The 18,322-nt window shown below is 46.6% G+C and overlaps 1 protein-coding gene across 3 annotated transcripts in view; it reads right to left on the bottom strand.

Annotated features, from left to right (window-relative positions):
* The window catches only part of ASXL2 (ASXL transcriptional regulator 2), a 121,767-nt gene extending 105,930 nt beyond the window's left edge, over nt 1-15,837 (bottom strand). The window contains exons 1-3 of one of the 3 annotated variants that reach the window (XM_068130963.2): nt 15,740-15,837; nt 15,129-15,415; nt 6,520-6,599 (exon numbers count right to left, since the gene is read on the bottom strand). In XM_068130963.2, the coding sequence (XP_067987064.2) occupies nt 6,520-6,599; nt 15,129-15,200 (152 nt within the window). In that variant the 5' untranslated portion in view covers nt 15,201-15,415; nt 15,740-15,837. Of the gene's footprint in view, nt 1-6,519; nt 6,600-15,128; nt 15,416-15,540 lie in introns of all 3 variants that reach the window. The other 2 variants (XM_068130964.2, XM_068130961.2) reach the window with 2 other exon arrangements.
* Between the last annotated feature and the right edge of the window lie 2,485 nt (nt 15,838-18,322).

The following is an 18,322-nucleotide window of genomic DNA, read 5'->3' as shown; positions in this document are numbered from 1 at the left end:
ATTTTGCGAAATCCGTTTCATTCGTGTGTTAATATACCCCAGCCATTGACAAATCTGGAATTAGAATTTTATTTGAGGTTCAAATTACCCCGTGAGATCGTGTTGAACGATGCCTGCACCTCTTTACGTCTGTACTTGTGATAAATAATTAATTACCCACACTCGAAGACTCTTCTTCTTCACGGAATAACAACTTATAGCTTCCAGACTGTACATCCAATCTTGAAATTTTGCACACTTGTTACTCTTCATGACTTCTACTATAGTATGAAGTTTCACGTCGATCAATGAAGCGGCTCAAGAGATATAATTTTTTTTTCCGTTTAATCAATGCCATCTGCCAAACCACGTAACCTATCGCAAATTCCAAAAGGTCATTTTAGTAGACTGATATGCTGAACACATCTGTGAGGTTTCCCCTCGATTGGATCACAAATGAGGGAGGAGCTAGGTTTTAAAGGTTCATGCTTTAAAACGTCATAACTCTGAAACCATGTGATGCATGACGTCATGCTCGCTGACTTTGTTTTCATCATGGGTATGCGATTTTGCCTGCAAAGTTTGGCCTCGATCTGTTCAGGCGTTTTGGAGAAAATTGGATTTTAGTGTTTTTTTTAAACTTTTCACTCAAAACAATATGGCGGCCAAACCACGTGACCTAAGACGTCATAATTACCATTAAAATATTCTACAGACCGAGTCCCTCCTATGGTGAAAATTTGCTCTCAATCGGTCCAATTATTGCAGAGAAAATGGTTTTAAAGAAAACCTAATAATTCTGAAAAATGGCAGTAGCACATTGAGTCACATGGCCTGCTAAGAAAAAATGTTGTGTTTCTTCTTCTTTCAACAATAAAGACTTCTAGCTTCGAGACTGTACAACCAATCATGTTGAAATTCTACACACTTGTTCCGCTTGATGGGAGCTACCTTGCTTTAAAAATTCAAGTCGATAAATGCAGTGGCTCAAGAGTTAGAAGCTTTTTAGGATTTTCCTTCAATTAATTTATTGCGGCCAAACCACTTGACTTATCAAAACGTCTCAAGTGTGATTTAAACTCCCCCCCCCCCCCCCCCCCCCGGGAACATTTATGTAAAGTTTCCACTCGATATCTTCACAAATTATGGAGAAGATAGCATTTCTAGTTTATGCTTAAAAACGTCATAACTCCAAAACCATGTGACGCATGACGTCATGCTCACTGACTTTTTTGTTCGTCATGGGTATGCAATTACGCATGCCAAGTTTGGGCTTGATCTGTTCAGCCGTTGCGGATGAAAAAGGGGTTTTCGTGTTCTTCACGAAAAACAATATGGCGGCTGAACCATTCGACGTATGACTTCGAACAAAATTTCATTCAGAGATTTTTTAAACAAAGGATCTGGGAAAAAATATATAATTTTCGTGGGAGCAAAGATGCGTTTGACGAATTCTAACCTCTTAAAAGGTTAGCATTTTTGATATACTAAATAAACACATTTTTTGGTCCCATTGCAGAGTTCTTTAGAATGAGCCATTACTCCAATTTTTCCATTGAGCCGTTTGAGATATAGAGGGGCAAAGTTGAAGGTGTTTCAAGATGGCGCCAATACCACATGACCTATGACGTCGTAATTAGCATTAAAAAATTATACGAGCCGAGCCGATCATTTGATGAAAATTTCCTGTCAATCCGACCAGCGGTTGCTGAGAAACTTAATTTTAAAGTTTTCGGAGGTGCAAAATAGGGTGGAAGAATAATAATAAGAAAAACTATGGGAATAATAATAGGTTACCCTCCATTTCATGGAGTAAACCTAATAAGAAAAACTATAGCAGTAATAATAGGTTACCCTCCATTTCATGGAGTAAACCTAATTAGAGGATCAGGATGAGTCAAACAACAGCACAAACTATGAGTTCAAGAGGAAATTGAAAAACGTTTTCAGTGGCTACAAAGCAATGAATCCCCACACCACGACAGGGTGGCTGAGAGGTTAGAGTGCGCACTCAATCCAAGTTGTCAAGACCACCTTTCGAGGCCATTTTTTCCTGCAGAGCAGGGATTGGCCTTTTTCGGGCACCTTGGTCCCCTTTTTGAAGCAATGTTTTGTGGCCGGATGCTCTTCCTGCCGCCAACCCTGTTAGTCGCCTCTTGCGACACACAGGGAATTATCAGTGAACAGGTACTCAATTTGCCGACCTCTGAAGGATGACAGGCTGAGTCAACCCCCCTGGCGTTAATTCAGCGATCGACCGGGATTCGAACCCAGGATCCGAGGATCCCAAGCCGGCACCCTAACCACTAAGCCAACACTCAATCCAAGTTGTCAAGATCAGGTTTGAATTGGTTCACCTTTTTGTGCAATCTGCTTTCATTTAGGATGTTATTTAATTAGGAGCTTGGAGCAATATTATCTTCCATATTAAAAGCAAATGAGACGTCTGTTTGTGACGCTACTCCTCTGAGCTCCCAAGGATAATCATGCCAAAACATTATAGGATCACATTTTTTACCATGATACATCTTACTCGGGGATTTAAACAGTCATTTTCTCATAGTTCATCATAACTTAGAAACACAAGGGTCACCGCCTGTCGCAAGGAAGGGGTGAGAGTCCAGAGGGAGGGGGTGGGGTGGAAGGAGGCAGGTGGAGGGGTGGGATGAGGGAGGGTATGGGTGAGAGTTCAGAGGGAGGGAGAGTAGTGTGGGAGGAGGCAGGTGGAGGGGTGGGAGGAGGCAGAAGGGGGGGGTGGGATGAGGGAAGGTAATGGGTGGGAGTTTAGAAGGAGGGAGGGTAGGGTGAGAGGAGGCAGGTGGAGGGGTGGGAGGAGGCAGAGTGTGGGGTCGGAGGAGGAAGGGGAAGGGGTGTGTAGAGTCCCTGCACATACAGAATTACGATATGATGTGGCCGGAAATTCTGGTCACGTTGGCGGAGTACGCCATTTTGTTTCCATTCATCACAAATCGGTCGGTTCCATTCTGTGAGAAAATAATGAATATGACATGATTGAATGGTGTTTTGGTGGCAAAATATGATAAAAACATCAACATGGGAGAAAGACCTTTTTCTGGATGGCCAAATACAATTTAAATGCAGTCTTGGCTCTATTTCATTGTTATTTTTCTCTTTATAATTATTTATTTTCTGCACTAGTTCCTCATGATCACTGTCAATATTTTTCCATCTGTTTATCCAGCACTTGACTTTCATCACTCCCCCTCTATTTCTTGCATTTCTTTGCCCATCTTCATTTCTTTTTCTCTCCCTAACTCTAAATTGACTTTGTGGACATATATTATGGTATGCTGCATCAACAGAATAATGAACTTTTAAAATCATCTCATCACCATCATAGATTCAGGGAAAGTTTGATGATAAAGTGCAAGAGCCACAGTGCTAATCACATGCACACTGGGCCGGCATAACCGACACCCCGGCACAGTACCAGGCAAGGATAGATAGACATACTGTCATGCCGATGATTCACAGGCAGGGTGATTCATTAGTGTGTGTTCCATCCCCTATCATTAGTTGGTGTATGTTAAGGACCCAGCAGTGTCCTTCGCCAAGAGTAGGTGAGTTATCACCGGCATCGTGAACAAATCACAAATTCCTGCCTTTACAAATTGCTGGGAAGGCAATGGCAAAGCACCCAGTATCACCTTTGCCAAGCAGCCGAACACCTGCCTTCAAGCGGAGCACTCAATCAATCAATCTTCTCAAGCTCTTTCTATTTTTTCAATCACAATTGTTATCTTTTCTAATTCTCTACTCTCTTGTGTAGTGCACATCTGTGCCAGGGGGGTAGTGCACATCTGTCGTGAATGGTGTGCCTCTCATTTCTGTGCATCACTTTCCTTCTTCCATTTCTTTCAAATTTCTGTGTTCCGTCACTACCAATGTGTTTCTTCTCTCACCCATTCTGTACACCTCAAATTGGACACTCATCAGTGTAAACCTTTACCAGTGCAGTACACTTCATTTTGCTGCGGTTTCTGTGATATGCGTTATGCCTTTAATTGCGGTATGTTTGCAGTATGTATGTTGTATGTTGTTGTGTGTGATATGCGGTATGTTTTTGATATGCAGTACCCGTTGTTGTTATTGGTATGTTGTGATATGCGGTATGTTTTGCTGCGGTATGCGGTTAAATTCAATACGGTAATATGGTAATATGGTATGCGGTAAATTGTTAATTCAATCCTGTCTGATTGCATGCTTATTCAGATGTGTTGGAAGAATGAAAATAAATCATTACATAATTATAATCTCCCTTTTGGGTGCAGAGGAAGACCAAGAAAATGGACACATTTTTACCGAACAGCACCTCTGACCATTGACCTCTTGATCCCATAATCGAATCAGTTCATCTTGCCATAATCGTACATGCTTGGACCAAGTTTGACTTGAATCCATCCCTTCAGCCGTTCTTAAGTTATCGCGGAAACGCAAACCTATTGCAGACTCTGACCTTTGACCTCGTGACCCCAAAATATCGAATCAGTTGGTCTTTATATCATAGTACATCCTTTATCTAAGTGTGACTTAGATCCCTTGGGCCATTCTCAATTTATCGCAGTCACAAAAACCTATCACGGATGGACAGATGGACTGGATGACCAAAAAAAAACGCCTCCGGCGACTTTGTCGAAAAAACACAGATTTTAAGATCCAAAGTTCAAACATCTTTTTATCTTACTTACCATATCTTTAACTGAGCCTGGTGTTGGCTTAGCGGTTAGGGTGCCGGCTTGGGATCCTAGGATCCTGAGTTCGAATCCCGGTCGATCGCTGAATTAACACCAGGGGCGTTGACTCCGCCTGTCATCCTTCCGAGGTGGGCAAATCGAGTACCAGCTTGCTGGGATGAATGATCCCGGTGTGTACCCCGGTTTAGAATAGGTACACCGTATCCCTGCGCATCGTAAGAGCGCGACCAAGGGTTGGCGTCAGGAAGGGCATCCGGCCATAAAAACATTGCCTCAAACAGGGAACCATGATTGTCATGGGGCCCGCAAGGCTAACCCCCGCTCTGGCGGGGAAAATGGCCTTAAAATGATCATTCATTCACCATATCTTTAACTATTTTATAATGATAATTTAACAGTCTTGCACCTTGAACATTTCTAATCCTCTCTGTCAAGCTGTTTGCATCAGTCCTTCACCCTCTAAATCATCCTTCCCATTAAACCACGTGGTTTCCCCCACGGACCTCGGCTCCAGCCGTTGTGCCAGCACCCACACTCATACCGCAAATCCCGACACTTGTGCTGCGATCCCCAGTGGTGTCCACACGGGAACTCAGGAAGAGCTCTCGTGGTCACCACTCCCACAACGGCCGTAACGGCCACTTTGTCCATGCCTGCAGAATCTGCTGCGTTACCCAACTGGCACACCATGCCGTCTCCATGGCCCTCGTCGGTGTTCTTTAAAATAGTTTCAACAGTCGCAGTCGGCAAACCAAGATAGTGAGTGACATCAGCTGGTCGTGCACCATTCTCATTTCATTTCATTATGTCTAATTTGACATCCAGAGTCGAACTACTGCATTGCCGCTTACAGGCAGGTTCACCCTTTCGTTACCACTTCATTTACCACTCATGGTTCAATGATTACTGCGGTGCAGTATACACAGATAAAATACAGTACAGTACTGCACAGTCCATGGCAATGACAAGTCAAACAATGCACATCGTGAGATAGACTCCGACAGGGAGAAGACGCAGTGCATTGGGGGGTGGAATGCTGAGAATCTGCTATGCAAATCTGGACGCAGTGCAGTGGGTAGGACACCTGGTGACTGGTCTTCCATCCAATGGATATTGGTGTGGGAATTGTTGGATGTATAGTGAAAATGTTTCAAAGTAAATTATGGACATGGACGCGAAATGATGGATAGCACATATACTTATTGCAGGGACTCCCTGTACATCGGAATCAGAGAGATGTAAATGCAATTTTGTTCAAAATAGTTATTTGGAAAGTGAAACTGCTAGTTAGTGGCAGGATGGTAGTTGGTCGAATGCTCATGACAGAGTTCAATTTTTACAGGTATCGCATCAAATCAAAACTGCCACCTGGCCCCCTCGTTCACCAGACCTCAGCCCGTGCAATTTCTTCTTGTGGGGCTTTCTTAAGGGCAAGGTTTATGCAACTCAACCAGCGAACATTCAAGACCTGAAAGAGCGGATTCAAGCAGCTTTTGGAGAAATTACTGTCAGAATGCGACAGAAATTGGTCTTGGAGTATCGTGAAAGGATGCACATTGCTTGAAAATGATGGAAATCACGTCAAAGTTCATAACTAATTTTGTACACTTCTGAATTCAATTAAAAATTTCCACAAAAACTTGAAATAGGTACCTACATCCTGTAAATATTTGTTCGATTTCGTTTCTTAGCAACAGAATTACAGGGGTTGAAACCCAGTAATAGAGCAATGGCTCACACAGTATAACCATTGTAAGGGCCCCATGAGGCTCTTAGGAATCGTGAACATAAAAACGAGATAAAGGAAGGGCTGTAAAAAGAATACCTGATCTCCTTGAGACCTTCTCGTTTGATCACCTGCAGGATTTCCTTGTGGCTCATAGGGTGCGGGTACTTTGTCAGTACCTATACATGGGGAGACACCGGAGAACGTATATCGTATTATATGTTCTACTCAATTTGAAACAAAGACGAAGAGCAAAGGAATTCAGATTAGTCAAGTACCAAAAGTGATGCACCTCTTACTGTAAAATAAGCATTAGACAATTTATAGATCCAAAATTTATATTTCCTTAGCTCATACCACATTGGCAATGGTCATGTGATCAGCGATGGACACAAACAGTTCATCGAAAGATTGTCCAAAATAGTCAACAAAGTTTTACAGAACTTCTTACCAGAAAGTGAGAGATAGTCACTGAAGTCATGTGAAAAGGATTTGAATTAAAACGGAAAAGTTTGAGTTGAAGGGATGGGAATGGGTTGACATGTGTGGGAAATGTTGGTGATCAATACGTATTTAACATTTGAATGTCGTCATCATAAGGGTCATAACTGATGGTCGATAGATACAAAGGTACATTCCACCAGCAAGATACCAACGCTGATATGCCACCAATTTGATCCGACTTTTATGATACTCCTCTTACATGGGAGAGGCAGGGGGCTCCACGGGGATCATCACAACCGAGTGAGTTAGCAGGTTATCCAAATTCAAATTACTTTATCTTCCCAACCAAAATCCACAAATCCAATAGATGACCCTTAAGAATCATACCGAAGATTTTTCTTTTTAAATGGTACGTGTTGCTTCCTTGCTTGATGTTCAGCATTTAAAAGGATAAGAGCACAGACAAACAACGATAGGTTGGCATCCATGGAGAGGAGGAAATTCCTCCTTAGGAAATGCCCTGCTGAGTGCAGTGAGAAAGGCGGCGCCATTGTTTTGATGTCGCCGGTACCCAGAGTGCCCTGGGAAGTGATGGCAATTCCCCCTAGCTCAATTGCTCTGTTTGTCATGTCCAACCGTCCTGTGTTGTGTCTCCTGTACTAATCTGTACGACCATGTGTGTAACCATCTTGGTGATCCTCTCAGGTCAGCATTTTGTATGCAGCCTGTAGCTGCGTGTTGCATCATCGCTAAGAACGCTGCTGTGCCGCTGATGCTGTGCCCCATTTCCAGTGAGCTGGTCCTCAATTTACCGACCTCAGAAGTACGACTGACTGAATCAACCCACCTGGTTTTGCTACACTCCAAGATGACTAGTCGTCTATTTTACATCCACTCCAAGATGACTAGTCGTCTATTTTACATCCACTCCAAGATGACTAGTCGTCTATTTTACATCCACTCCAAGATGACTAGTCGTCTATTTTACATCCACTCCAAGATGACTAGTCGTCTATTTTACATCCACTCCAAGATGACTAGTCGTCTATTTTACATCCACTCCAAGATGACTAGTGGTCTATTTTACATCCACTCCAAGATGACTAGTCGTCTATTTTACATCCACTCCAAGATGACTAGTGGTCTATTTTACATCCACTCCAAGATGACTAGTTGTCTATTTTACATCCACTCCAAGATGACTAGTGGTCTATTTTACATCCACTCCAAGATGACTAGTGGTCTATTTTACATCCACTCCAAGATGACTAGTGGTCTATTTTACATCCACTCCAAGATGACTAGTGGTCTATTTTACATCCACTCCAAGATGACTAGTGGTCTATTTTACATCCACTCCAAGATGACTAGTGGTCTATTTTACATCCACTCCAAGATGACGAGTCGTCTATTTTACATCCACTCCAAGATGACTAGTGGTCTATTTTACATCCACTCCAAGATGACTAGTTGTCTATTTTACATCCACTCCAAGATGACTAGTGGTCTATTTTACATCCACTCCAAGATGACTAGTGGTCTATTTTACATCCACTCCAAGATGACTAGTGGTCTATTTTACATCCACTCCAAGATGACTGGTGGTCTATTTTACATCCACTCCAAGATGACTAGTGGTCTATTTTACATCCACTCCAAAATGACTAGTCGTCTATTTTACATCCACTCCAAGATGACTCGTCATCTATTTTACATCCACTCCAAGATGACTAGTGGTCTATTTTACATCCACTCCAAGATGACTAGTCGTCTATTTTACATCCACTCCAAGATGACGAGTCGTCTATTTTACATCCACTCCAAGATGACTAGTCGTCTATTTTACATCCACTCCAAGATGACTAGTCGTCTATTTTACATCCACTCCAAGATGACTAGTCGTCTATTTTACATCCACTCCAAGATGACTAGTGGTCTATTTTACATCCACTCCAAGATGACTAGTCGTCTATTTTACATCCACTCCAAGATGACTAGTGGTCTATTTTACATCCACTCCAAGATGACTAGTCGTCTATTTTACATCCACTCCAAGATGACTAGTGGTCTATTTTACATCCACTCCAAGATGACTAGTTGTCTATTTTACATCCACTCCAAGATGACTAGTGGTCTATTTTACATCCACTCCAAGATGACTAGTTGTCTATTTTACATCCACTCCAAGATGACGTCGTCTATTTTACATCCACTCCAAGATGACTAGTGGTCTATTTTACATCCACTCCAAGATGACGTCGTCTATTTTACATCCACTCCAAGATGACTAGTCGTCTATTTTACATCCACTCCAAGATGACTAGTGGTCTATTTTACATCCACTCCAAGATGACTAGTCGTCTATTTTACATCCACTCCAAGATGACTAGTCGTCTATTTTACATCCACTCCAAGATGACTAGTCGTCTATTTTACATCCACTCCAAGATGACTAGTCGTCTATTTTACATCCACTCCAAGATGACTAGTTGTCTATTTTACATCCACTCCAAGATGACTAGTCGTCTATTTTACATCCACTCCAAGATGACTAGTCGTCTATTTTACATCCACTCCAAGATGACTAGTGGTCTATTTTACATCCACTCCAAGCGCATCGTTTTTTTGTCACACAAGATGCCGCCTATTGTTTTTCCATCAAGGCACACAACAGTATGGATGTATTTGATTGGTGCTTCAAAGCACGTCAAATCTATGGATATTATAGTATCATAAAGTAATTTTTGAAACCCAAACGATGACGTCAATCACACTGAACAATCGAGATATGGAACAGAGTGGAGAAGATTGGAGAAAAGTGGAAGGACCGCAACTCAAGATTCAAGTGTGCGACGTACGCGTACCCAGGCCAAGATGAAGATGAGGACAAATTTTTACATAACCAACCTCCGGTTAGACAAAAAAAAATTGTCTTCCCGTCATTACAGGTGATGTTAAAAGGTCAACAAGATGACAACAGTTTTAAACAGCGAGCCAAAACCATTATTTAGGACATTTTGAATTATAAAACGACGGCCCTCGAGCTTGTAAGCAAGTCATTAAATTTTCAGACCAAAATAAATTTTTCTTCATCCAATATTGATGATGGAAACACTGCTGACGTCACACGTGATAAATAGCTATTTTCATTTCATACTGTGTGGGTGAAATGAATTACATAAAAAAACGATTTTGTCACGTGTTTGTCTTTATATAATAATAAGAATACTAATAAATCCACTTTACATCTAACTATAATCTCTGGCAATACACAAACCTCATGGTGAGTGCTCTGTTAAATTCATCCAGATTTTAAGAGAATATTATTCCGTTCGGGTTTCATTACAACCGTTTGTTCCTCATCATCTGGCTTTCGGATTGGATCCGCCCAACCGGGATGTTCTCTACCAGAAAGCCACAACTGCACAATTCTGTCAGATGGTTTGTAGTAAATTAACCCTCATTCAGAGGGTGGATGCGACGTTCAATGTGGCGTAGTGAGACTCAGAGGCAATGGTACTCGGCTGGTGTGATGGTCAAGAATGTCTGGGATGTTTTTGGGGCCGTACGGGTTGTTTTTGGGGCCGTGTGACACGCGCAAAAACACTGAACGATTTGCCAAGCAACAAAGAGGGAAAGTGGGGTCTCCTTGTTTGGTATCCCAATTTAGGCACAAAGATAATGATGATCCCAGATTCAAATCCCAAATATTGTGCATAACTGTATGTTGTCTACAACTGTAACCCTGTGCTGGGTTCCATTTGACAAACGACCAAATGACACGAGGATGGAGAACATTATGAACAAATAACGTGTTTCATGGATGGGAGACTGACAAAGGACCATTTATTTTATTTTGTCATTCGAGGTAACAGAAGTTTGCGAGGAGATGGAAGAAAGGGAAGGGGCATGAATGGGGCACAACAAAAACATTTTGAAACAACAAAAAGATCAGAAAAAACATTTTGCCATAAATAAATTGTTCCGAATCAGGTAGCCGGGCAATAGAGTCAGCAGATGGTTCAGTGATATTGGTGCAGGATGACGGTGTAATGTAACAATCAGAATATTGTGTCATGGTGAGGACAGAAAAAATGGGGTGGGGGAGGTGAGAAGGGCATGAAACAGTGTGTCCACAAAATGTAAGATTGGGGTGACAGTGTCTAAGAAAGGTTGTGTGGGAGGAGACGGGTACATTCTATGTCTGGGAGAGGTAGGAAAAGAGGTGATATGATTTGTTGAGGAAAGGTGAGTAAAAGGGGAGGGAGGTGAATTGGTGTGCCAAAATATGTGGGAGAGGTTGGGGGCGGGTAGATTGACACACTGTGTCTGGAAAAGATGAGAAAAGGTGGGGGTGGCATGACATGGTGTGTCCAGGAAAGGTGTGCAACGGGTGTGCCAGGGTGTGATGGGAAAAGATAGGGCAGGGAATGACACGGTGCAGCATGAAAACGTGGGGCATGGAAAGATGAGGCAGGGGGTGACAGTGCAGCAGGGAGCAGTGAGGCAGTGGAGGACACGGTGTAGCAAGGAAATGTGGTGCAACGGGGGTGACACGGTGCAGCAGGGAGCAGTGAAATGTGGGGAATGGGGTGACATGGTGCAGCAGGGGCAGTGAGACAGCGGGTGACATGGTGTAGCAGGGAAATGTGGTGCAACGGGGGTGACATGGTGCAGCAGTGAAATATGGGGCATGAGTGACAGTGCAGCAGGGAGCAGTGAGGCAGTGGGTGACATGGTGTAGCAGGGCAATGTGGGGCAGGGGTGACACGGTGTAGCAGGGCAATGTGGCGCAGGGGTGACACGGTGTAGCAGGGAGCAGTGAGGCAGTGGGTGACATGGTGTAGCAGGGCAATGTGGGGCAGTGGTGACAATGTGTAGCAGGGAAATGTGGGGCAGGGGTGACACGGTGTAGCAGGGCAATGTGGGGCAGGGGTGACACGGTGTAGCAGGGCAATGTGGCGCAGGGGTGACACGGTGTAGCAGGGCAATGTGGGGCAGGGGTGACATGGTGTAGCAGGGCAATGAGGCGCAGGGGTGACACGGTGTAGCAGAGAGCAGTGAGGCAGTGGGTGACATGGTGTAGCAGGTAAATGTGGGGCAGAGGTGACATGGTGTAGCAGGGCAATGTGGGGCAAGGGTGACACAGTGTAGCAGGGAGCAGTGAGGCAGTGGGTGACATGATGTAGCAGGGCAAAGTGGGGAAGGGGTGACACAGTGTAGCAGGGCAATGTGGGGCAGGGGTTATACGGTGTAGCAGGGCAATGTGGCGCAGGGGTGACACGGTGTAGCAGGGAGCAGTGAGGCAGTGGGTGACATGGTGTAGCAGGTAAATGTGGAGCAGGGGTAACATGGTGTAGCAGGGCAATGTGGGGCAAGGGTGACACAGTGTAGCAGGGAGCAGTGAGGCAGTGGGTGACATGATGTAGCAGGGCAAAGTGGGGAAGGGGTGACAGTGTAGCAGGGCAATGTAGGGCAAGGGTGATACGGTGTAGCAGGGCAATGTGGGGCAAGGGTGACACGGTGTAGCAGGGAGCAGTGAGGCAGTGGGTGACATGATGTAGCAGGGAAAAGTGGGGAAGGGGTGACACAGTGTAGCAGGGCAATGTGGGGCAGGGGTGATACGGTGTAGCAGGGCAATGTGGGGCAAGGGTGACACGGTGTAGCAGGGAGCAGTGAGGCAGTGGGTGACATGGTGTAGCAGGGCAATGTGGGGCAGGGGTGACACGGTGTAGCAGGGAAATGTGGGGCAGGAGTGATACAGTGTAGCAGGGCAATGTGGGGCAAGGGTGACATGGTGTAGCACTGTAGCAGGGAGCAGTGAGGCAGTGGGTGACATGGTGTAGCAGGGCAATGTGGGGCAAGGGTGACACGGTGTAGCAGGGAGCAGTGAGGCAGTGGGTGACATGGTGTAGCAGGGCAAAGTGGGGCAGGGGTGACACAGTGTAGCAGGGCAATGTGGGGCAGGGGTGACACAGTGTAGCAGGGCAATGTGGGGCAGGGGTGATACGGTGTAGCAGGGAGCAGTGAGGCAGTGGGTGACATGGTGTAGCAGGGCAATGTGGGGGCAGGGGTGACACGGTGTTGCAGAGCAATATGGGGCATGGGTGACAGTGCAGCAGGGAGCAGGGAGCAGTGAGGCAGTGGGTAACATGGTGTAGCAGGGCAATGTGGGGCAGGGGTGACACGGTGTGGAGGAGAAAGGTGAGGCAGGGGGTGACACAGTGTGGCGTGGAAAGGTGAAGCAGGGGGTGACACGGTGTAGCAGGGCGCAGTGAGGCAGTGGGTGACATGGTGAAGCAGGGCAATGTGGGGCAGGGGTGACATGGTGTAGCAGGGCAATGTGGGGCAGGGGTGACACGGTGAAGCAGGGCAATGTGGTGCAGGGGTGACACGGTGTGGCGGGGAAAGGTGAGGCAAGGGGTGACATGGTGTGGCGGGAAAAGGTGAGGCAGGGGGTGACACGGTGTGGCGGGGAAAGGTGAGGTAGGGGGTGATACGGTGTGGTGGGGAAAGGTGAGGCAGGGGGTGACACGGTGTGGCAGGGAAAGGTGAGGCAAGGGGTGACACGGTGTGGCGTGGAAAGGTGAGGCAGGGGTGACACGGTGTGGTGGGGAAAGGTGAGGCAGGGGGTGACAAGGTGTGGCAGGGAAAGGTGAGGCAAGGGGTGACATGGTGTGGCGGGGAAAGGTGAGGCAGGGGGTGATACGGTGTGGTGGGGAAAGGTGAGGCAGGGGGTGATACGGTGTGGTGGGGAAAGGTGAGGCAGGGGGTGACACGGTGTGGCGGGGAAAGGTGAGGCAAGGGGTGACACGGTGTGGCGTGGAAAGGTGAGGCAGGGGTGACACGGTGTGGCGGGGAAAGGTGAGGCAGGGGGTGACAAGGTGTGGCAGGGAAAGGTGAGGCAAGGGGTGACAAGGTGTGGCGGGGAAAGGTGAGGCAGGGGGTGACACGGTGTGGCGGGGAAAGGAGAGGCAGGGGGTGACACGGTGTGGTGGGGAAAGGTGAGGCAGGGGGTGACACGGTGTGGCGGGGAAAGGTGAGGCAGGGGGTGACACGGTGTGGCAGGGAAAGGAGAGGCAGGGGTGACACGGTGTGGCGGGGAAAGGTGAGGCAGGGGGTGACACGGTGTGGCGGGGAAAGGTGAGGCAGGGGGTGACAAGGTGTGGCAGGGAAAGGTGAGGCAGGGGGTGACACGGTGTGGCGGGGAAAGGAGAGGCAGGGGGTGACACGGTGTGGTGGGGAAAGGTGAGGCAGGGGGTGACACGGTGTGGCGGGGAAAGGTGAGGCAGGGGGTGACACGGTGTGGCGGGGAAAGGTGAGGCAGGGGGTGACACGGTGTGGCGGGGAAAGGAGAGGCAGGGGGTGACACGGTGTGGCGGGGAAAGGAGAGGCAGGGGGTGACACGGTGTGGTGGGGAAAGGTGAGGCAGGGGGTGACACGGTGTGGCGGGGAAAGGTGAGGCAGGGGGTGACACGGTGTGGCGGGGAAAGGAGAGGCAGGGGTGACACGGTGTGGCGGGGAAAGGTGAGGCAGGGGGTGACACGGTGTGGCGGGGAAAGGTGAGGCAGGGGGTGACACGGTGTGGCGGGGAAAGGAGAGGCAGGGGGTGACAGTGTAGCAGGGAAAAATGGGGCAATGACACGGTGAGTCAAGGAAAATTGTAGGGGGCAATAAACATTGTAAGACTAGTGAGGAGTTATCAAGAATATAGAAGTATAAAAAGGCTCGGTCTGCATCGGTGGAGAAGATAAACAAGACTCCATCATGAAAACTTGTTAACCAAACATGTACTACAAGCGTGGATTATGAGGTGCAGACATTTACAACGTTAACCCATCGTCAGAGAAAGATGTACGACCTGAGCAACCTTAAGGACAAAGTTATTACACAATATGTTGAAGAAGCAACGTCAATCGTCAGGACATGAACACAGCTCTGGGAACGTGACGGAGGGTGACAACTCACAATCCTTCGACACAGCGTGACCGGTAAGGTTTTCACACCGTATCACCGAGAATAGGAAGGTGTGCGACAGAGAAGGGTAATTGTGACACGGTGGCCGGATGGCACTGTACACATAATTGTAAACATCGCCTCTCGCCGGACGCGTGACAAGCAGACCATTAAAGAAGTCCATCTTGCTGGTGCGGTCCAGGGCGGTACTAACTACCTAACTAACATTGATCGTTTCCGGCAACTCCACGTAGACATTGTACTTAAACCACAAAAGGGAATCCTTCATGGTAAAAGAACGAACTCACCATCCGAGCCGCCTCGGCCCATGTCCGGCCCTTCTTCTTCTTCTTTTTCTTCTTCCTTTGCCGCTCCCTCATCACGCCACCCTGGCGGGGTCGCTCTCACGGACAAAAACCGGAGGAGGACCAAGGAGGAAGAGGAGGAAGGAGGATCGGCCCAACGGCCGCTAGCTCGGAACAGCTTTGGCAGCCATGACGGTTTTGACAGGTAAATCGCCGGAACAGCGCCCCCTTCCGCGCACGGGCCGCCATTTTGTTCAACGTCTTCCGTGAGCCGGCGAAGGGCAATTCATCTGCGATCAAAATACACACTTTCCGTCAGTGAATGCAAATAAAAATATAAATAGATGCTGAGGGTATCAATGAGAAAAAAACTGTTGAGTTAAACGTTCCACGGTTGAGCAAACGCTTACTGTACCGCCATGGATATAGAGGTACTGGTCTTGTCGGCGACTCGTGTCGATGTGAGACCTCAGATCCCGGCGACTGAGTGTACCGTGGGTCGTCACTCAACGAAGGAAACCACAGTCGGAAATTTGAGTAAATCCGAAATAGTTCTTCGATTAAACAGCCTTTATTACAATAAAGCGTTGTTTTTCACGCACTAAGATACTCACAGATGAATGAATGCCACGATTGAATGACTAAATGAATGACGTAAAAACATCCACGCTCTGTGAGTACGACTTATTGATTGATTGACATGAGCAAAAGGGAACAAAGAATTGTCCCGGCACGCGATTCAAGGTCTATGACTGTACCACGGGGTCGGAAATCGCCAATGAGCGTTAACACAATTAAACGCACTCTTCATCCGATCCGCCCATCCGCCCGCGCAGCACGTGTGATGGCCAGTTATGTTTTAGCTCACCTGGAACGAAGTTCAGGTGAGCTGATGCGATGGCACGTCGTCCGTCAGTCAGCCCGTCAGTCAGTTAGTCAATTAGTCAGTCAGTCAGCCAATTAGTCAGTCAGCCAGTCAATCAATTAGTCAGCCCGTCAGTCAGTTAGTCAATTAGTCAGTCAGTCAGCTAGTCAATTAGTCAGTCAATTATTCAGTCAGCCAAGTCAGTCAATTAAATTAATCAGTCAGTCAGTTAGTCAATTAGTCAGTCAGTTAGTCAATTAGTCAGTCAATTATTCAATCAGCCAGTCAGTCAATTAGTCAGTCAGTCCGTCAGTCAGTTAGTCAATTCGTCAGTCAGTTAGTCAATTAGTCAGTTAGTCAATTAGTCAGTCCGTCAGTTAGTCAATTAGTCAGTCAGTCCATCAGTTAGTCAATTAGTCAGTCAGTTAGTCAATTAGTCAGTCAGTTAGTCAATTAGTCAGTCAGTTAGTCAATTAGTCAGTCAGTTCGTCAATTAGTCAGTCAGTCTGTCAATTAGTTAGTCAATTAGTCACTCAGTCCATCAGTTAGTCAATTAGTCAGTCAGTCAGTCCGTCAGTTAGTCAATTAGTCAGTCCGTCAATTAGTCAATCAGTCCATCAGTTAGTCAGTCAGTTAGTCAATTCGTCAGTCAGTCAGTCAATTAGTTAGTCAGTTAGTCAATTAGTCAGTCAGTCAGTTAGTCAATGTCAGTCAGTCCATCAGTTAGTCAATTAGTCAGTCAGTCCGTCAGTTAGTCAATTAGTCAGTCAGTCCGTCAGTTAGTCAATTAGTCAGTCACTCAGTCAGTCAATTAGTCAGTCAGTCCGTCAGTTAGTCAATTAGTCAGTCAGCCAGTTAGTCAATTAGTCCATCAGTCAGTTAGTCAATTAGTCAGTCAGTCCATCAATCAGTCAGTCAGTTAGTCAATGAGTCAGTCAGCCAGTCAGTCAGTCAATTAGTCAGTCAGTCCGTCCGTTGGCCCGTCATTCAGTTAGTCAATTGGTCAGTCAGTCAGTCAGCCCGTCATTCAGTTAGTCAATGAGTCAGTCAGTCCGTAAACACTTGAAACTTCTTCTCCGAAACCGCTGAAGGGATTGCGACCAAATTTGGCACAAATAGTATTTGTTGTGTTGTGACTAAAGTTTGTTCACGGCATTAAAAAAGATCGGGGTCTAAGGGGGTTTACCTGGGGTCAAAGTGGGTCCAGGTTTGACCCCCAAAATCGGAATTTGCTTTTTCGTCTAAAACTACACAAACTATTTCGATGAAACTTTTCTACAACCTTCATCACCCGTAATGTACCGAAGTTTGTTCACGGCATTAAAAAGAAAATCGGGCCATGAGGGGTCTACTGGGGGGGTTGCTCCCAAAAATAGGTATTTGCTCTTTTCTCTGAAACGACATACACAATTTAAATGAAACTTCACCACAACCTTCATCACCCCTGATGTACCAATGTTTGTTCAAGGCATTAGAAAAATTGGGGTCTCAGGAAGTATACAGGATGGGAGGGGTGGGGGGGGTAGGGGTTGCCCCTCAAAATAGGTATTTTTTGTTTGTTTGTTTAAAGTCTTACGATTATGTTTGTATGATTCTACATACTGCCCCGTCTTCGAGAAACCATTCAAATTGGTTTAAAATACCTTTAGTCAGTGCAGTATACTGTTTATACAACCAGGTGAGCACCAGGGGTATTTCCCCTTTGCTTTTTATATTGCTTCCGTGTTTCTTTGTTTATTTACCATCACAAAAGTAGCCGGCATTGCCGGGCAACGCCGTCGCTTTGTGACGGGAATATTAAGAGGGGGGTGAGAGAGAAGAGGGAAGAGAAGATTGAGGGAGGGGTGAGGGGAGAGAGAGAGTAAGAGAGTGAGGGGAAAGGAGAGAGGGAGGGAAAGGGGGAGGGAAGGAGGGGAAGGGGCAGAGATGGAAGTGGAGAGAGAAAAGGGAAGGGGGGAGATGGTAGAGGGGTGGGGGAGATGGAAGGGAAGGAGGAGAGATGGAGGGAAGGGGCAGAGATGGAGGTCGAGAGAGAAAAGGGAAGGGGGAAGGGGGGGGGGAAGAGAGGGAAGAGAAGGGAGAAGAGAGGGAGAGAACGGGGGGGAAAGAGGTAGGGAAGGGGGGAGACGGTAGAGTGGGTGGGGGAGAGAGAGGAAAGGGAGAAAGGAGGAGGGGGGAGGGGAAGAGAGGAGAGGGAGAATGGAGTGGGGGGAGAGCAAAGCCTCACCATGTGTCGCTATAGTATACACTCTGGGATGGTGGGGTGGTGCAAGGTGGGGAGTGGGAATGAGGGAAAGTGGAGGGTGGGGGAGGGAGAAGTAGGAGGGGGAGG

The sequence above is a fragment of the Myxine glutinosa genome, chromosome 11 (assembly GCF_964187855.1).
Source record: "Myxine glutinosa chromosome 11, kmMyxGlut1.1, whole genome shotgun sequence".
In the NCBI taxonomy this organism is placed as follows: domain Eukaryota; kingdom Metazoa; phylum Chordata; class Myxini; order Myxiniformes; family Myxinidae; genus Myxine; species Myxine glutinosa.
The sequence above is the reverse complement of the archived record's forward strand: the minus strand, read 5'-3'. Positions and strand labels throughout refer to the sequence as shown.